General features: G+C 36.2%; 1 protein-coding gene across 1 annotated transcript in view; it reads right to left on the bottom strand.

The window, feature by feature from the left end:
- Positions 1 to 14,256, bottom strand: part of LOC142340592 (phosphatidylserine synthase 1-like) — a 93,109-nt gene that overhangs the window by 65,548 nt on the left and 13,305 nt on the right. The window contains exons 2-4 of the mRNA XM_075391271.1: positions 10,351 to 10,678; positions 9,753 to 9,933; positions 1,783 to 2,029 (exon numbers count right to left, since the gene is read on the bottom strand). Coding sequence (XP_075247386.1) covers positions 1,783 to 2,029; positions 9,753 to 9,933; positions 10,351 to 10,678 — 756 coding nt within the window. The remainder of the gene's footprint in view (positions 1 to 1,782; positions 2,030 to 9,752; positions 9,934 to 10,350; positions 10,679 to 14,256) is intronic.

Genomic DNA, 14,256 nt, shown 5'->3' with positions numbered 1-14,256 from the left:
TCTATCATATTTGTGCTTCCTATGGGCAGTCAATAAGGGACAGGGCTTAAAGGGTTGACAACACATCCTCCGTGCTATGGTACCTAACCACAGTCATGGTGCTGTCTCTTACCCTACAGTGGGGGAGGTGACAACCACCGTTCAGTTAAAAGAAAGAGTTTGTGTTGGATATACTGAACAAACCAAATTATAAAGCCTATTTGGCTGGTTTTCAATCAACCCCTAAGTAAGTGCTTTATCAAATGCGTATACATACAATCAACAGCAATCATTTTGTTATCTTAATCCAATTAGTGTGACATTATTGCAACAAAATTTCAAACCAAGCTCATTCTCTAACTTATCAAACTCGAAATCAACAACCAAAGTTCAAATTCAATGGAAACCTCGGAGTTTAACAAAATGGAAACCTCTGAGTTTACATTAAAACCAAAAAAGGAGGAACAAAGCTTATATATCAAGTTTTGCTTGCATTAAAAAGGGAACTCAAAAATTATTCTAATTGGGAGTGCGAACTAAGAAGAAACAAAGCACAATGTAAGCACCAAATTTGGACACTTAATGAGCAAGTTATTCGGCAATCCGCTAATTGAGGTTTACAAAATTAATAAACGGATTAAAGAGGACGCAATTGTACAACAATGTGCTTCAACTCAACGCATTCTATCGAACAATGTTCTAACCGCCAGCGCCGTATGCGCAATTAAAATGCCTTCAATTTCACACATCAAAACACGTATCAGCAATATTAAACAACAACAGACAGGATCAGGACCAATTCCGAAGACCGACGACTTTGAAATTCCCGAGAAATACTTAACGAAAAAGAAAGGCGATGACTTCCTCTTTGAAGACGGAAATGTTCAGCAGTCGGAAAAAGGTTTCTGGTCTGTGGAATCGAATACAATTTGAAATTGCTTAGCGACAACAAAGAATTGTTTGTAGATGAAACTTTCAAAAGCTGTCCCGACAACTTCTACCAGATTTTTACTGTGCATTGCCTCGACAATGGAAAAACGGTCCATTTTATATATGCTCTGTTGCCAGACAAAAAACAGGACACATATGTGGCATTTTGGGAAAACTAAAAAGACAGTTTATAACACCCGGACACATTAATGATGGACTTTGAGTCTGCCTCAATAAATGCCGAAACGGAAGCCTTCCTCAATACTGAAGTTGTTGGATGTTTGTTTTTTTCATTTCTATCAATCTCTATATAGAAAAGTAGTTGAGTTGGGCATCTCTGTCACATATCGGGAGGACAAAAACTTAAATTTCAGTTTAAGTATCCGTATATTTGCAGCACTGGGCGTTTCCCCCCCCCCCCCGAATATACTGAATCTTGGTTCAAAATTCTCCAATTATCGCTGCCAGAATTTGAAGCTCGGGACTTTGTTGACTATTTAGAGGACGTTTATCTCGGCCGCATAAACAGGAATGGGAGTAGGCGAAAACCACGCTTTCATCTCACAATGTGGGGGTTTCTTTGCGTGGGGTTTTTCCTATCTAATTTTGGGTGCGGGTTTTTTTCCGCGGGTTTTTTCCGAAGCTGGAACAAATAAAATTTGCTCGCATAAACACTCTCAGTACCTCGAAAATAGTATGTATGAATAAAACAATCACCAAAGTAAATAATAGCATTTTTTGAACTGAACAAAATTAATCCAAAAGCTAGACATAAGATCTCCAAAAACAAAATTTTAAAACACTACACTGCTTGACTAGGTGCGATATCGCGGTCCCTCACCCCTTTTTTGACGCTGAATTAATTAATCTTACTATCTCTTTTTGTAGGTGAGAGTGATCGCGCACGTCTCGAAGCCGTTTTCTTGGTTGGCGTGTCGAACCATTGCACTCTCGTCCAAGAGGCAGGCGTGAACTGCAGAAGAGCTCTCTTCATTTTTCCACTGGTACTATTAATGTACTTAATACTCTCCCAATTGTACTCTCGCATCTCCAACAAGTGACACACGCGCATTCCAATGAAGATCCCAAAGCCGTTGCACAACACAACATCCAACACCAGCTAAAAAGCCTCCAAGGTTAACCTTTGTTTTAACACGTCTTTTCATGGAATCTCCGTCTGCTTAATCGTTGCAATTGTTTTCAATTCACAGTTCAACTTCCACAGATAGTCGAATGTCGAATTAGAAATATATCTGCACTCTTTTTCTGAATCACGTAATATAGATTATATCAAAAAGATTAAAGATAGTTGAAAAAAATATATCTACAAATCATTCAAGCATTCATTAACACTATTTTATGCATGGCATCAATTAATATAATTTAAAAAATGGTTGTTCTCTTCATTATAATAAACGTAACTTTTGAATGCACCTAGGGTGCTACTTAACGAGATGGTCGCTCGTGTTGAGATAAAGATCATTCAGCTTAATTTTCATTTCCTTCCGCATTTCCTTTTTCATTACCTTCCTATTGAAAATATTCTGTTAATTTGTTCCACTTATGCACACATAAATGAAAAACAACATCAGATCTTGTTCTTAAGTTTTGGCTGATTTTAAACTGTTTCGTTCAGTGATTCTTTAGTTTCAAGAATCCGCGGAATTTGTCAAAATGTTTTTGCTCATTTATGTCAAAACGGATTTTCATGAACGACAGTTTAGCTATCATAGACGGGAGCAATTTTGCCTATATTAAAAGCTCTAGCTCGTTTCCTCCTCTTACGAAGGGAACACACTTTTATCCAATAAATTATCGATTTAAGTTTTGTTGATAGGCATTAAAGAAAAATTCCGGTAAAAGACAAGCGTGACAAAACAAGTGATTTGAAAAGCATTAGTCTTGTACTTAAAGGAACCCTGATGTCTTATCAAACGAATTGAATGAATAGTAGTGGCCATATTTTTTAAGAGTCTTATTCAATTGAGCATCGAATAAAAGCTTCTCACCAATTTGAATACCTTAGATACCTACAGCTTGTCTGGGGTTTAATACCTTCTTTAAAAGACAAATCAGCCATATCACCACCTTCTTGAGAAAAGTAAATTTGTTCAGTATCAATTGCATTAAACACCAACTTGTTTCCAAGCATATAATTTTCGGTTTCACTGAGAACATTGCGTACTTTTTCGGGTGTGGATATCTCTCCTCCTTTCGTAATTGAGTAACCTCTTCAAAAATGGTTTCTTGATATATCTATCTACTCATCATAACTCCCACGGCCTTCGAACGGCTAGGCAGCAGTACTGCCTTACTTTTCATTGAAGAGGCTGCTGCAAGCTAATGTATTTATTGAAAGTTTAATTACTACACAAAGAGTTAAAAGTCATGTCAATAAATTCATCTGCAGATTAAAGAATCCAAGCGCTTTTCGGCTCTATAGAGTGAACGGTATAGAGAAAAATTTACGATGAAAGTGATGTCTAGCTCTTCGTGCTAAAATAATTCATCTCGAAACATTTGAACTATTGTTTTCGGTCAGTCAAAGGATCAGAGTGTCACTAAAATCACGCAGCCTTTACACTTAAAGAACTATACGAGATTTGAATGTAGTTATCTAGCACAGATAGACTCAGTTGTTCAATAAACAGAACAAATCTCAGCACAAAGGATTCAGAACGAATGCAGTTGCAATAAAAGAAATTGCTCCAGAACAACCTTAAGTTCCGCGCAAGAAAAGCAATAAGGCCAGACAATATTGTGATTGCTCCAAGTTGATAAATAAAGCTCAATTGAAAAAAAACATAGCAGGACAAGTCCTGAATTACAATCCAAAGAATTGAAACATTTAATGACCTGAGACTTAATATTTTTTACAATAACAACAAACTAAGACACACATCAAAGCCCGTGCGTGACCCATCATACATAGCCAAAAAGGAACGACAGCAAAGTGAACAGGGAACACTCGCAAATTCGATACTAACTCTTGAAAACAATTAGTGTCAAAGTCATGGAAAGCATTAGCTTAGCTGAATTGAACTGATCAAATTATTCCCAAATAGCAACTTATGAGACCTGTCCCTAATGATATTAAAAGATAAGACAACAACGAGTAGAACAAATACTCGACAACAAGTAGAACAAATAATCGAAAACAAGTAGAACAAATACTCGCAAAATTTAAAAAAAAATGGTTAAAAAAATTTGAGAACACGTAGTGTTAAAAGTTATGAAAACCACTACCTATGCACTCTCATCAAAAATTAGGCTAATTTATGCCCAATTAGCATCCAATGGGATCTGTCATTAACTATACAAAGTGATAAGATAATAGAAATAATAACAAAAGGGGCAAAAGTCCAATATTCATCAATAGTTTATGACAACAAATAGTGTCAAAGTCATAAAAAGCATTAGCTGCCCGTTGATGAAATCAAGCAATTCCAAAAAGGCGCAGTTAGAACAATAATACTCCAGCATGAATAAAATCACCACTCTAATTAACTTCTCATTGACGTGAAAAAGCCAAAAAAGTGCGAACAGATCTTTTAAAAAAGGGCACACCAATACAATCCAAAGACTTTGGATTGTATAAGTACAATTCAGCAGCATAAAATATAACAGGAATCTTGTCAGCAAATAGCTGCGATTGCTTTGTGGAGCTCAGGCAGACTCAAAATACGCAGGAAAAATATCACCAAACAAAACTCGAGTTCTGGTAATTAATGTCATGTTTTAAACCGCTAGCTCCGAAAATCTTCAAATAAGACATAATTAGATTTATATATCCTCAACTACCCTTAACAGCACCAACTAAAATGGGGAATAGTAAAGTGTGATTTAAAAAATTCGCGTGAATGCACAAACCTCAATCTAGAAAAAGCCGAAAAAAATTGCACCAAGGAATAAACTCAGGCTGATTTGAAGCGACGTTGACGTCAGAGTCCGACCAAAAAATCTTGTTGACTTTTGCTACAAAAACAGCAGAAATCAAAGAATTGAGTCATCTAAACGCCTGTCTACCTAGCTGACTACATTAGCATTTAAAAGACAACAACGCACATGACTCGTCAACACGAAATTTTAGTCAACAAATCAACTAACAACATTAAATACAGACTTTCAAATTAAGCATTCTGGGAACGCATACTCCCACTTTTTGTAAACCAATGAGGCAAAAATGAAAATGGAAGAGTGCAAATATCCAAATATCTAATACTTCTGAAAGGAGGCGCCAAAGTAAACATACCCGGCAGATTGCCGGAAAATAGCCGCCCTTGATTCCAATACGCATGATTGGGATTGGAAGAATAGAGAATATTGAAAAAAAAAAAAGATTTTTGTACAAAAATATTTTTTAAGTCCGATTTATTTTGATGGCATTTCACAGTTGAATATACTTCTGTTTCTTAGAGACAGGCTACAGGGGCTACTATCACTACCAATAAGCATAAGAGATGGTAACTAAGACTTATAGGAACGACGTTCAAACAGCGGGCATCTAAAATTGGGCTCTATGGGTTTAACCCGTTTCTATTTCTGCAATTTTCCATACTGACTCTGTTCATTTTGAATTGCTTTGCTGAGCAACTGCTGTTTAAAAGGACTTTTAGCAGAATGAAAGAAGAGAGAAAACAGCCTAGAGAAGTCGAAAAGATTTCACGCAAAATGTCGAAAAAGCGGCAAAATGGTAAAGCGAAAAAAAGTTCAACGAAGTAAAAAAAACATAGCAGGACAAGTCCTGACGTACAATTCGAAGAATTTTCATTGACTAAACAGAAAACTAGACCTAGAACGGATTATGAATGGCTTGGGAAAACCATTTAGAAAAACTGATCCAAAAAATCGAAAAAAAAGTAAAAATCAAAGTGAAATTGCCACATGTGCACAAAAAACCACTAGCGAGAAAGCGAATTTTTGTTCAAACACCGTTTTCTCACTCTACTTTAAATTTAGAGCGAAAAAAATTCACGCCGCAAAACCACTCGCTTTTTCGCTCCACTTCCTGTTTCGGCGTGACCAAAATCACTACTCCAATTTGACTTCAAAAATCATGAAAATGTGTGAACAGATCTTAAAAAAAAGACAGCGCCCCAATACAATTCAAATTCTTTGAATTGTAAATCAAATTCTTTGAATTGTAAAAAATAGGAGCGCTATAATAGCCGGCTGAGAAGATGAGGGCGGCTATTAATAAAATACTACATCCTGAAACCAGATCAAGCATTTCACTATAAGCAAGCATATATAGCATTCGAACGCCAGTATATGCTATGCTTGCTTATAAAGAGACGCTTTATCTGTTTTCAGGATGTAGTGTTTAATTTAATTTAGTTCAAATTACTTTGTATTTAATTCATTAATACCATGAAGTAAGAAAGAAAAGTGAAAAGTCAATACAAAATATTGACCACATAAGGTAAATTTCAACAAGATTAAACTATGCATCAAAAATAATAGCAACATCAAAAAGTCTTTAAAAATTCTACAAATTACCGAATTCAGTCGCAAAAGTAATTAGCGCCTCTGAAAGAATTAGTATCCCCTTGACAGAGTTTAGAAACAATGAGACAAAGACTTGAAATCTAACATGTACGAGTGAAAAATACTCCAATTTGCAGCAAAGTGACACCTTAGCGCCATAAGTGGACAGACAAAATGGTCAACAAAATTATTGTTTACTTAAAGTAACTGTTTTCCGAAAGAGTCTAATCCAGAAGTAGCAACTTCAAGAAGATTCAACTTTTGATCCACAAATGATTGCTCTCCCATTCAGAGTCTTTCGCGGTCTTTTAATTTCTTTCGCATTAAGAATACTTAGGTAGTAATTGAGTTTCCATCTCGTTATTCCTTCCTAGATTCAGCCAATTCAAAAGCAGAAAATCACATAAAGGATGTCGACGGTTCTTGGAAAACCTTTTCAAAATTTTGCTCACTTTTGGACAAATACATTTGCAATTTCAGCAAGTAATATGTAAGAGGGTCTTAGAACATCTTTCTAGTACGGGAATTAGCGCAACTCGTCTTAGTGCAAATTAAGTCCATATAAAGCATGTACATCATTAACTTCAATAAGAAATTGATTAAATTAAAATAGAAACAAAGCTCGCAGATTGCCAGAAAATAGGCGCAATAGCGTCGTAGATCTGCAGTTTCAAAAAGATAGTAAAATCAGAAGACCAAAAAAGAAACTTCATTTTATGAAATGCTGAGATATTATATTTTGATTACGAATCTGTTAAACTTATTGCGGCTTCTATTAGCTGCCCTCAAATAGCCTTCAATTAGAGTGACACGCACTAACTTGGCCTTATCTCCTTGAATTGAAGTGAAGAAACGTCATTTTCACAGTGAGAAAGTCATTTTTCAGAGCGGTAAGTCACGTGTGACCAAACATTTAACCACGCAAATAAACAAAGAACTCTCTACTAAGAGTGAAAAATGACATCACGCGCACAATTCAATTGAAATTGAATAAATGAACGAACAAAAAGCAGATTTGAAGAGATTATAATGCCATTGTCGTAACAATAAAATCTTACGACGAAATAAAAAACCATGAGATGGCCAAAAATAGCCTCAGCTATCGCTTTGCGGCTATTAGCAAGAACGATTCGAAGGAAAAGTTAAAATTACAACGTTCAAAACATATTAAAAACTGAATGTTCACTATTTAAAACATCGCCGGCAGATTGCCGGAAACTAGCCGCTGTTTACGCGCTTGATGCACATCGGGGGGAAAGACAAATTGACCGACTTTTTTCTGTTTTTTTGTCAAAAACTGTTCTAATTTGGTGTGCAGTTTCAGTTAGATTCTAAAACAATACTTAATTCGGGCTTTTAAATTGACAGCCAATAAGCTTAATACCAAGCACTCAGCCAGCAAACTCTAATGAACCTTGATAACCTAATTCTCAAAGACTTAATGACCGGGCTTTATCAGTTTATCCCGTCTCTTTTGATTTTGCTCTTTTGACTTTGACAGTATTCACTATATTACGTAAATCAAAGCATGAAAGAATTTAAAATCAATTCAGTTGAAACAGTGAGTCAAGTAAGTCAGAAGTTAAACGTGAAAATCGTGACTTATGTAAACGAAAAATGTGATCAAAAGGATAAAGCGAATTAAAAAAGGAGAGCGCCTTAAAATAGCTGTTTGAGAGGCTGACGGTGGCTATCAATAAACTACTTTGAACTAGATTCAAACAGCAGCTGCGTTACCTAGCTGTAACAAACTAAGCTCAAATTTTCCGATAACTACCGTTTTTATTTACTTTAAATAAAAAAATCCTTATCGAGAAAGAAGTTTGATTGGCTTGCGTGTTCGAAACCTGCTAAATTCGAAACTTTCACATGGAGCCTATTCAACCCAAAGATATTCAGCTAAATCAATTTACTTATAAACTGCATTCAATTTGCCTACTAAGAATTGAAATGTAAAACATACCCCGTAGATTGCCGCAAAATAACCTCCGTTGATTCCCATAACCAAGTTTAGGATTGAAAGAAGAGAAAATGAAAAAAATATATTTTTGTACACAAACTATATTAAAGCGCGAACTATTTTGACGTCATTTTGGAGCTGAATATATTTCTGTTTCGTAGTGAGACGACACAGGGGCTATTATCAACACCAATAAGCATTAGCGATGGTAACTAAGAACAAAGTTCCAGTAACCAGCATCTAAAATTGGGCTTTATGGGTCTATCCCGTTTCTATTCCTGACTTCGTTTTTGATACTGACTCTGTTAATTTTGAATTGCTTTGCTGTGCAACTGCTGTCTAAAAACACTTAATAGAACTATAGAAGAGTGAAACTAACCTAGAGAAGTGAGGACAATTTCACGCAAAATGTTGAGCAAGCTGTTAAAATAAACGAAAAAATTTAGTACGACGAAGTAAAAAAAGGAGCACTATAATAGACGGCTGCGAAACTGACCAAATAACGTCGGACACATTGCTCTCGAAAGACAAGAAAATCGATTTATGTTCATTCAGGCGGGCATTAGCCTAGATAAGATATATTTTCGATTGGCGCAAAAAACTCAAATAGGGAGGTGTTCGCTACCCCGACCTCCGCTATTAATAGCAAGTAATAAAAACGAGTTCGTGATTTTAAAGCAACGGTTAAAATTAATTTAATGTGATTATTTTGATGTAATTTGTATTATTTTCTTTTAAAGCTATCCTCAAGAAGACTACACGGCATTATATTATAAAATAAATTACGCTGTAACTAGCCATAGTAGTTGGGATTTGAACTTTTGGGATATAGAAATTTACGGAAATTTGTTTGTGGACTTTGATGAGCAAATTTTCTATAAACGCAAATTGATCGGACTGCGAAAAAAATGATACCAGCGTAGAGAAACTGAAAAAATCTCACGCTCATTAATACAAATAATGCAAAAAGGGAGTTACGAATCTTTGAAAAAACTAAAAATAATTAGAGCACTATTGCCGCGGGAAATAGCTGAGAAGCTCGCAAAAACCAAAAAAAATCCAATATCTTTTTGGGCAAAAACGAACGACGCAATGTCAACATGTGGATTTTTTACCACCTATGGCACTGTGCCGATCCTTCGTGTTTATTCGGTCATTCTGTTCCAATAAATATTCATGTAACTCAACATAATTGCATCTCTTCGAATACTTTCAGGTAACATCAAATCGATCAACTATCGCAAATTGCTGCGTACATAAACGCAAACAAACCGCTGCAAAAACACAAAAACTCACCGAGAACTTTTCAGACGTTTCTTCTGTCCTAAAAGGTGGATTAACGAACGTGCTGTTATCTACCTCGATATACAGTACTTTCAATATTGAAAAAAGATACCTGATCCCATAAACATTCCTCGAAGTTGGGCAGTACATGCATAAACAGCATCTCAGTGACCTCCCACATGATACTGATGGTCCAACAGAGTGCACTGCTCCGCATCATCACAGCTTTGCTCACGTAGCCCAGAAAGTGAGCCAATACAAACACATCCAGTCTCCCCTTTATCGCGTCCCACCTAAACAGATATGGTAGAGTTATTTACCATGCGTTGGAACAAATTCGAACAGGTTTAGCGCTTTCAATTTCGATAGATCTCAATTTAAACAGTGTCTCTTCAAATCATTGAAACCAATAATCCGAATTGTTTCATGGCAACTTTTTTCCGCAACATTCACCAATACTTCAGGCTCCACAAATTTCAATAGGCTTCGAACCAGAAAATCTATCAAGAGACATTGAATCAGATTTTTTCCTTGTATTTATCTCATCTATTGCTCGTAATCATCTATTGCTCATCTATTGCTCGCAAATGATAAAAACTATTTATCTCATCTATTGCTCGCGAATGAACAAAAAAACTCGCTCCACTAAGAGCGAAAAATGACGTCACACACGCACTTAAGTTGAAAACTTTATGTCGACCCTGTTTTACCTCAGGTTCCAGCAATCAACGGCGTATTCCTTCTCCTCAAAATTGTTGAAGTCAATCGAAGAATCGTAATAATTGATAATACCCTGAATCTGCGTCTTGGATAAGTTGACCAGAAACACCAAAGCACACAAATAAAGCATAGACGCTCCAAAAACTATCCTCCATATAGCTGGATGAGGTCTGACGAAAGGTCCATTAGGAAAGACAAGGACACTCATGCCCAGTACAAAGAAAGAGGCCATTGTTATGAATGCTCTACTGGTGTTGAGGGCTTCGTTTGTGTCATCGCGATACCAACTTACAGCAAAGAGCAGCGTCAGAGAAATAGCTGAAATCACACTAATTTTGAAGCAGCGCTGAGAGAATATAACTGACTTTCGTTTGGTAATACAGTTTATAAATATTATTGTAGTACAAAAATAATTTCTTTCACATACCAAAAATTGATATCCTGAACTTCCAAGAGTTTACATGAAAAATCCAATAGTTGAGTGCATATATTATTTCTCTAGAAGCTTCGATGGTATTTTTCCAAAGATAGCAACACTTTCAATACCAGATTGCATCATTCAACTCAATATCTCGGAAAACTTATGTCAGAGAAAACATTTAATGTCGACCAAATTGGCTGCTTGCTAAACACACAAATTAAAAGGTAACGGTAGAATATTTCCGCCAAGGACCATGCCAAAATGCATTAAGTCGATTTAATTTAACTTTGAAACACTTGAATAATCGTCCGGTGGCAAGCTGCCAGATATAGAATACAAATGACCTAAAATAGTTTAAAACCGAAATGAGCTTCAGACCAAAATTAGGCTACGAATTCGTGGTAAACGTCATTCAACATCAGCACTTATGAAAACGTTGCAGAACTCACAAACACCTCAACCCACTCCCTGACTTCAAAACATAGCTAGCAGATTGCCAGAAAATAGCCGCAATAGCTTCGTAGATCTGCAGTCTCAAAAAAAAACAGTAAAAAAGACAGACCAAAAATATTCGTCTTTTCATTGAAGGCTGATATGTTATATTTTGATTAAAAATCTGTATAAGTTTTTGCTGCCTCTATTAGCTGCTCTCAAAAAACCTTCATTTAGAGTGACACACACCCATTTGACATTAGCTCTTTGAATTAAAGTAGACAAAAGTCAATTTCAGAGTAAGGAAGTCATTTTTGAGAGTGAGGTAAGTCAAGTGTGACCAAAAATTTAATCACGCGAATGAACAAAAAAATCGCTCCACTAAGAGCGAAAAATGACGTCACGCGCGCACTTTAGCTGAAATTGCATGAATGAATGAACAAAAAGCAGATTTGAAGTGGCTGTGACGTCATATGGTCATAACAAAAATCGCGACGACGAAATAAAAAAACATAGCAGGACAAGTTGACGTACAATTCAAAGAATTCTCATTGACTAAACAAAGAACTAGACCTAGAACGGACTATGAAAATCGAAAAAAAATCGTAAAAAATCGAAAAAAACAGTAAAAATGAAAGTGAAATTGCCGCATGTGAACAAAAAACCAATAGCTAGAAAACGAAATTTTGTTCAAAGACCGTTTTCTCACTCTACTTTGAAATTAGAGCGAAAAAAATTCACGCCGCAAAACCACTCGCTTTTTCGCTCCATTTCCTGTTTCGGCGTGACCAAAAATCACTACTCCAATTTGACTTTAAATATCATGAAAATATGTGAACAGATCTTAAAAAAAACATAGCAGGAAGAATTCCGGAAACGACTCGAAGGAAAACGGTCCATAATTATGACTAAACAACTAGAACAACTATTGTGAACCCTGAACTTCCATAAATGCCATAAAAATTTAAGGAGGAATAGAAACGGCATTCAAAAACAAATCGAACAAAAAAACTAGAAAAACTTCATTAGTACAAGGAAACATAAAACCGAGTAAAGTTCATTTGCAATTAGAGCAATGAAAAGCTCGCAAAACAATGGGCAAGTCATAATAGGCTAAGAAACTTTTCTGACATTTAAAAAAAGAAAAACTGCAAAAAGAAATAAGAAAAATAGTTTCAAATTTATCAATTTTTCTGTCAATTTTCCTGAGAAAAAATAATTTATACCAGGAAAACTTTGGTCAATTGGTATCTTAATATTCCTTAAGTAACCTCCAAATTAGCATTAAGCTCAAATTAACTTATTGAAACCTTCAGCTCCTATCAAAATGAGCCTAAAACTACTACAATATCATAATCCAACCTCATAACCATCAAAAGTTGAAAAAAACTGCTTTTAAAAGCCGCACGAACAAAATTCGCTGAGAAAATTTTTTCACACATCAATTTCTCGCTCTCTCAAAAACAGTGGTATAAACAAAAACCATTCTCTTTTCGTTCCGCTCTTCACTTTTGTTCAGCACCAAAATCACTCCAAATTTTTTCACGCTTTTCATTTCCCGCTTCAAAAATCACTCCAATAAAATTGATTAAAAAAGGACTTCTCCAATACTCCTCTTCGAGTCGTAATAAAAAGACAGCGCCCCAATACATTTCAAATTCTTTGAATTGTAAAAAAACCAAGAGAAGGCCAATAATAGCCCCAGCTATCGCTGTGCGGCTATTAATCCAATATTATGGTACTACCACAAAGAAATGAACGTGCTCGTACAAGTATAAGTAAGGATACCCCTTTAAATAAAGATAACTTTCAACGGACCTCTTTCTAAATATAGATCTACAACTGGAAGGTGAGTTCCGGGATGGTCACTCTGGAAAAGCTGCCAACCTTCCTAATTCTGATGGGAAAGCGCCCTTGAACTGTGATACTGTCAAAGAGCTTAAACGTCTGCAACCCTAGGCGCGCCAAATTTAATTGGATAAAAGCAGACTTCAACCCAGCCAACAATTCATTCAACAAATGTTTTACTAACAACAGCCCGGGAATACCCCATAAAGACTTTGAGAACGCCTTTATCACAAGCAACCGGAAGCAAATGATTGAACAAGTTCGAACACATTTACCTGGCCTATGGCCTTTGGTGGAAACTCGACAGTCACTGGAGTCCAGCAAGGAGATCCGTCTCAGCGATACATTCATTGTCCACAAATTGTCTTCAACATGACCCAAATTAGAACAAACCTCTTGGTATCTGGATGATGAGTTTCGTTTAGCGTAATTGCTGAAAAGGGAGCAAATATTCGGTCTCGAAGTTGAAAAAATGAATGTTCTCTCATGCCTAGAAAAATGGCTAATACTGATAAAGATATACAACAGATCACAGATGGTGTCACAGAGGTTCTGGAAGCAGCTCTCGGAACAAGAGCCACCATATGTGATCCGTTGAATATCTTTATCAATACTAGCCATTTTTTAGGAATACAGAACATTCATTTTTTTAAACTTTGAGACCCATTTTTCTCAGCAAATACCCTCTTCAGCAATTACGCTAATCGAAATCCATCATCCAGATACCAAGAGGTTTGCTCTATCTGGGGTCATGTTGAAGTCATGTGATAACAGCACCGAACATTAGAAAAAACAGCATGCTAGCATGTTAGAAAAGTTCTAAATGCTCAACTAAAGCTGACTTGCAGCCTACGAACGAGTGAACCGTACCCAAGATTTACCAACATTTTCAAGGAATTTGAGTCAACCCATGCATTATGTGGGAGCGCACATTACAAAGCCTCCTCGCTTACCAAAAATTTTCATATTGTGCGCTGTTTTTAGTAAACGAGGAGCCTCGGCAATAGCGTTCCCACATTACCGAGTATCCGAGCCCAATTTGTGCTCCAACCCCTCTCAACCGCCTCATACTTTGCTGGATTCCCCAGCGAATAGAGAACTAAAGTTAACTTTTAGGTCAATTTCTTCACAATGCTGAAGATTTTATGTGGTATCTTTTGGTGCAAAGTTAGTATTTTTAAAATAAATTTTCAAC

This window comes from Convolutriloba macropyga, chromosome 1 (genome assembly GCF_964194025.1).
Source record: "Convolutriloba macropyga chromosome 1, txConMacr16.3, whole genome shotgun sequence".
NCBI lineage: Eukaryota > Metazoa > Xenacoelomorpha > Acoela > Convolutidae > Convolutriloba > Convolutriloba macropyga.
The sequence above is the reverse complement of the archived record's forward strand: the minus strand, read 5'-3'. Positions and strand labels throughout refer to the sequence as shown.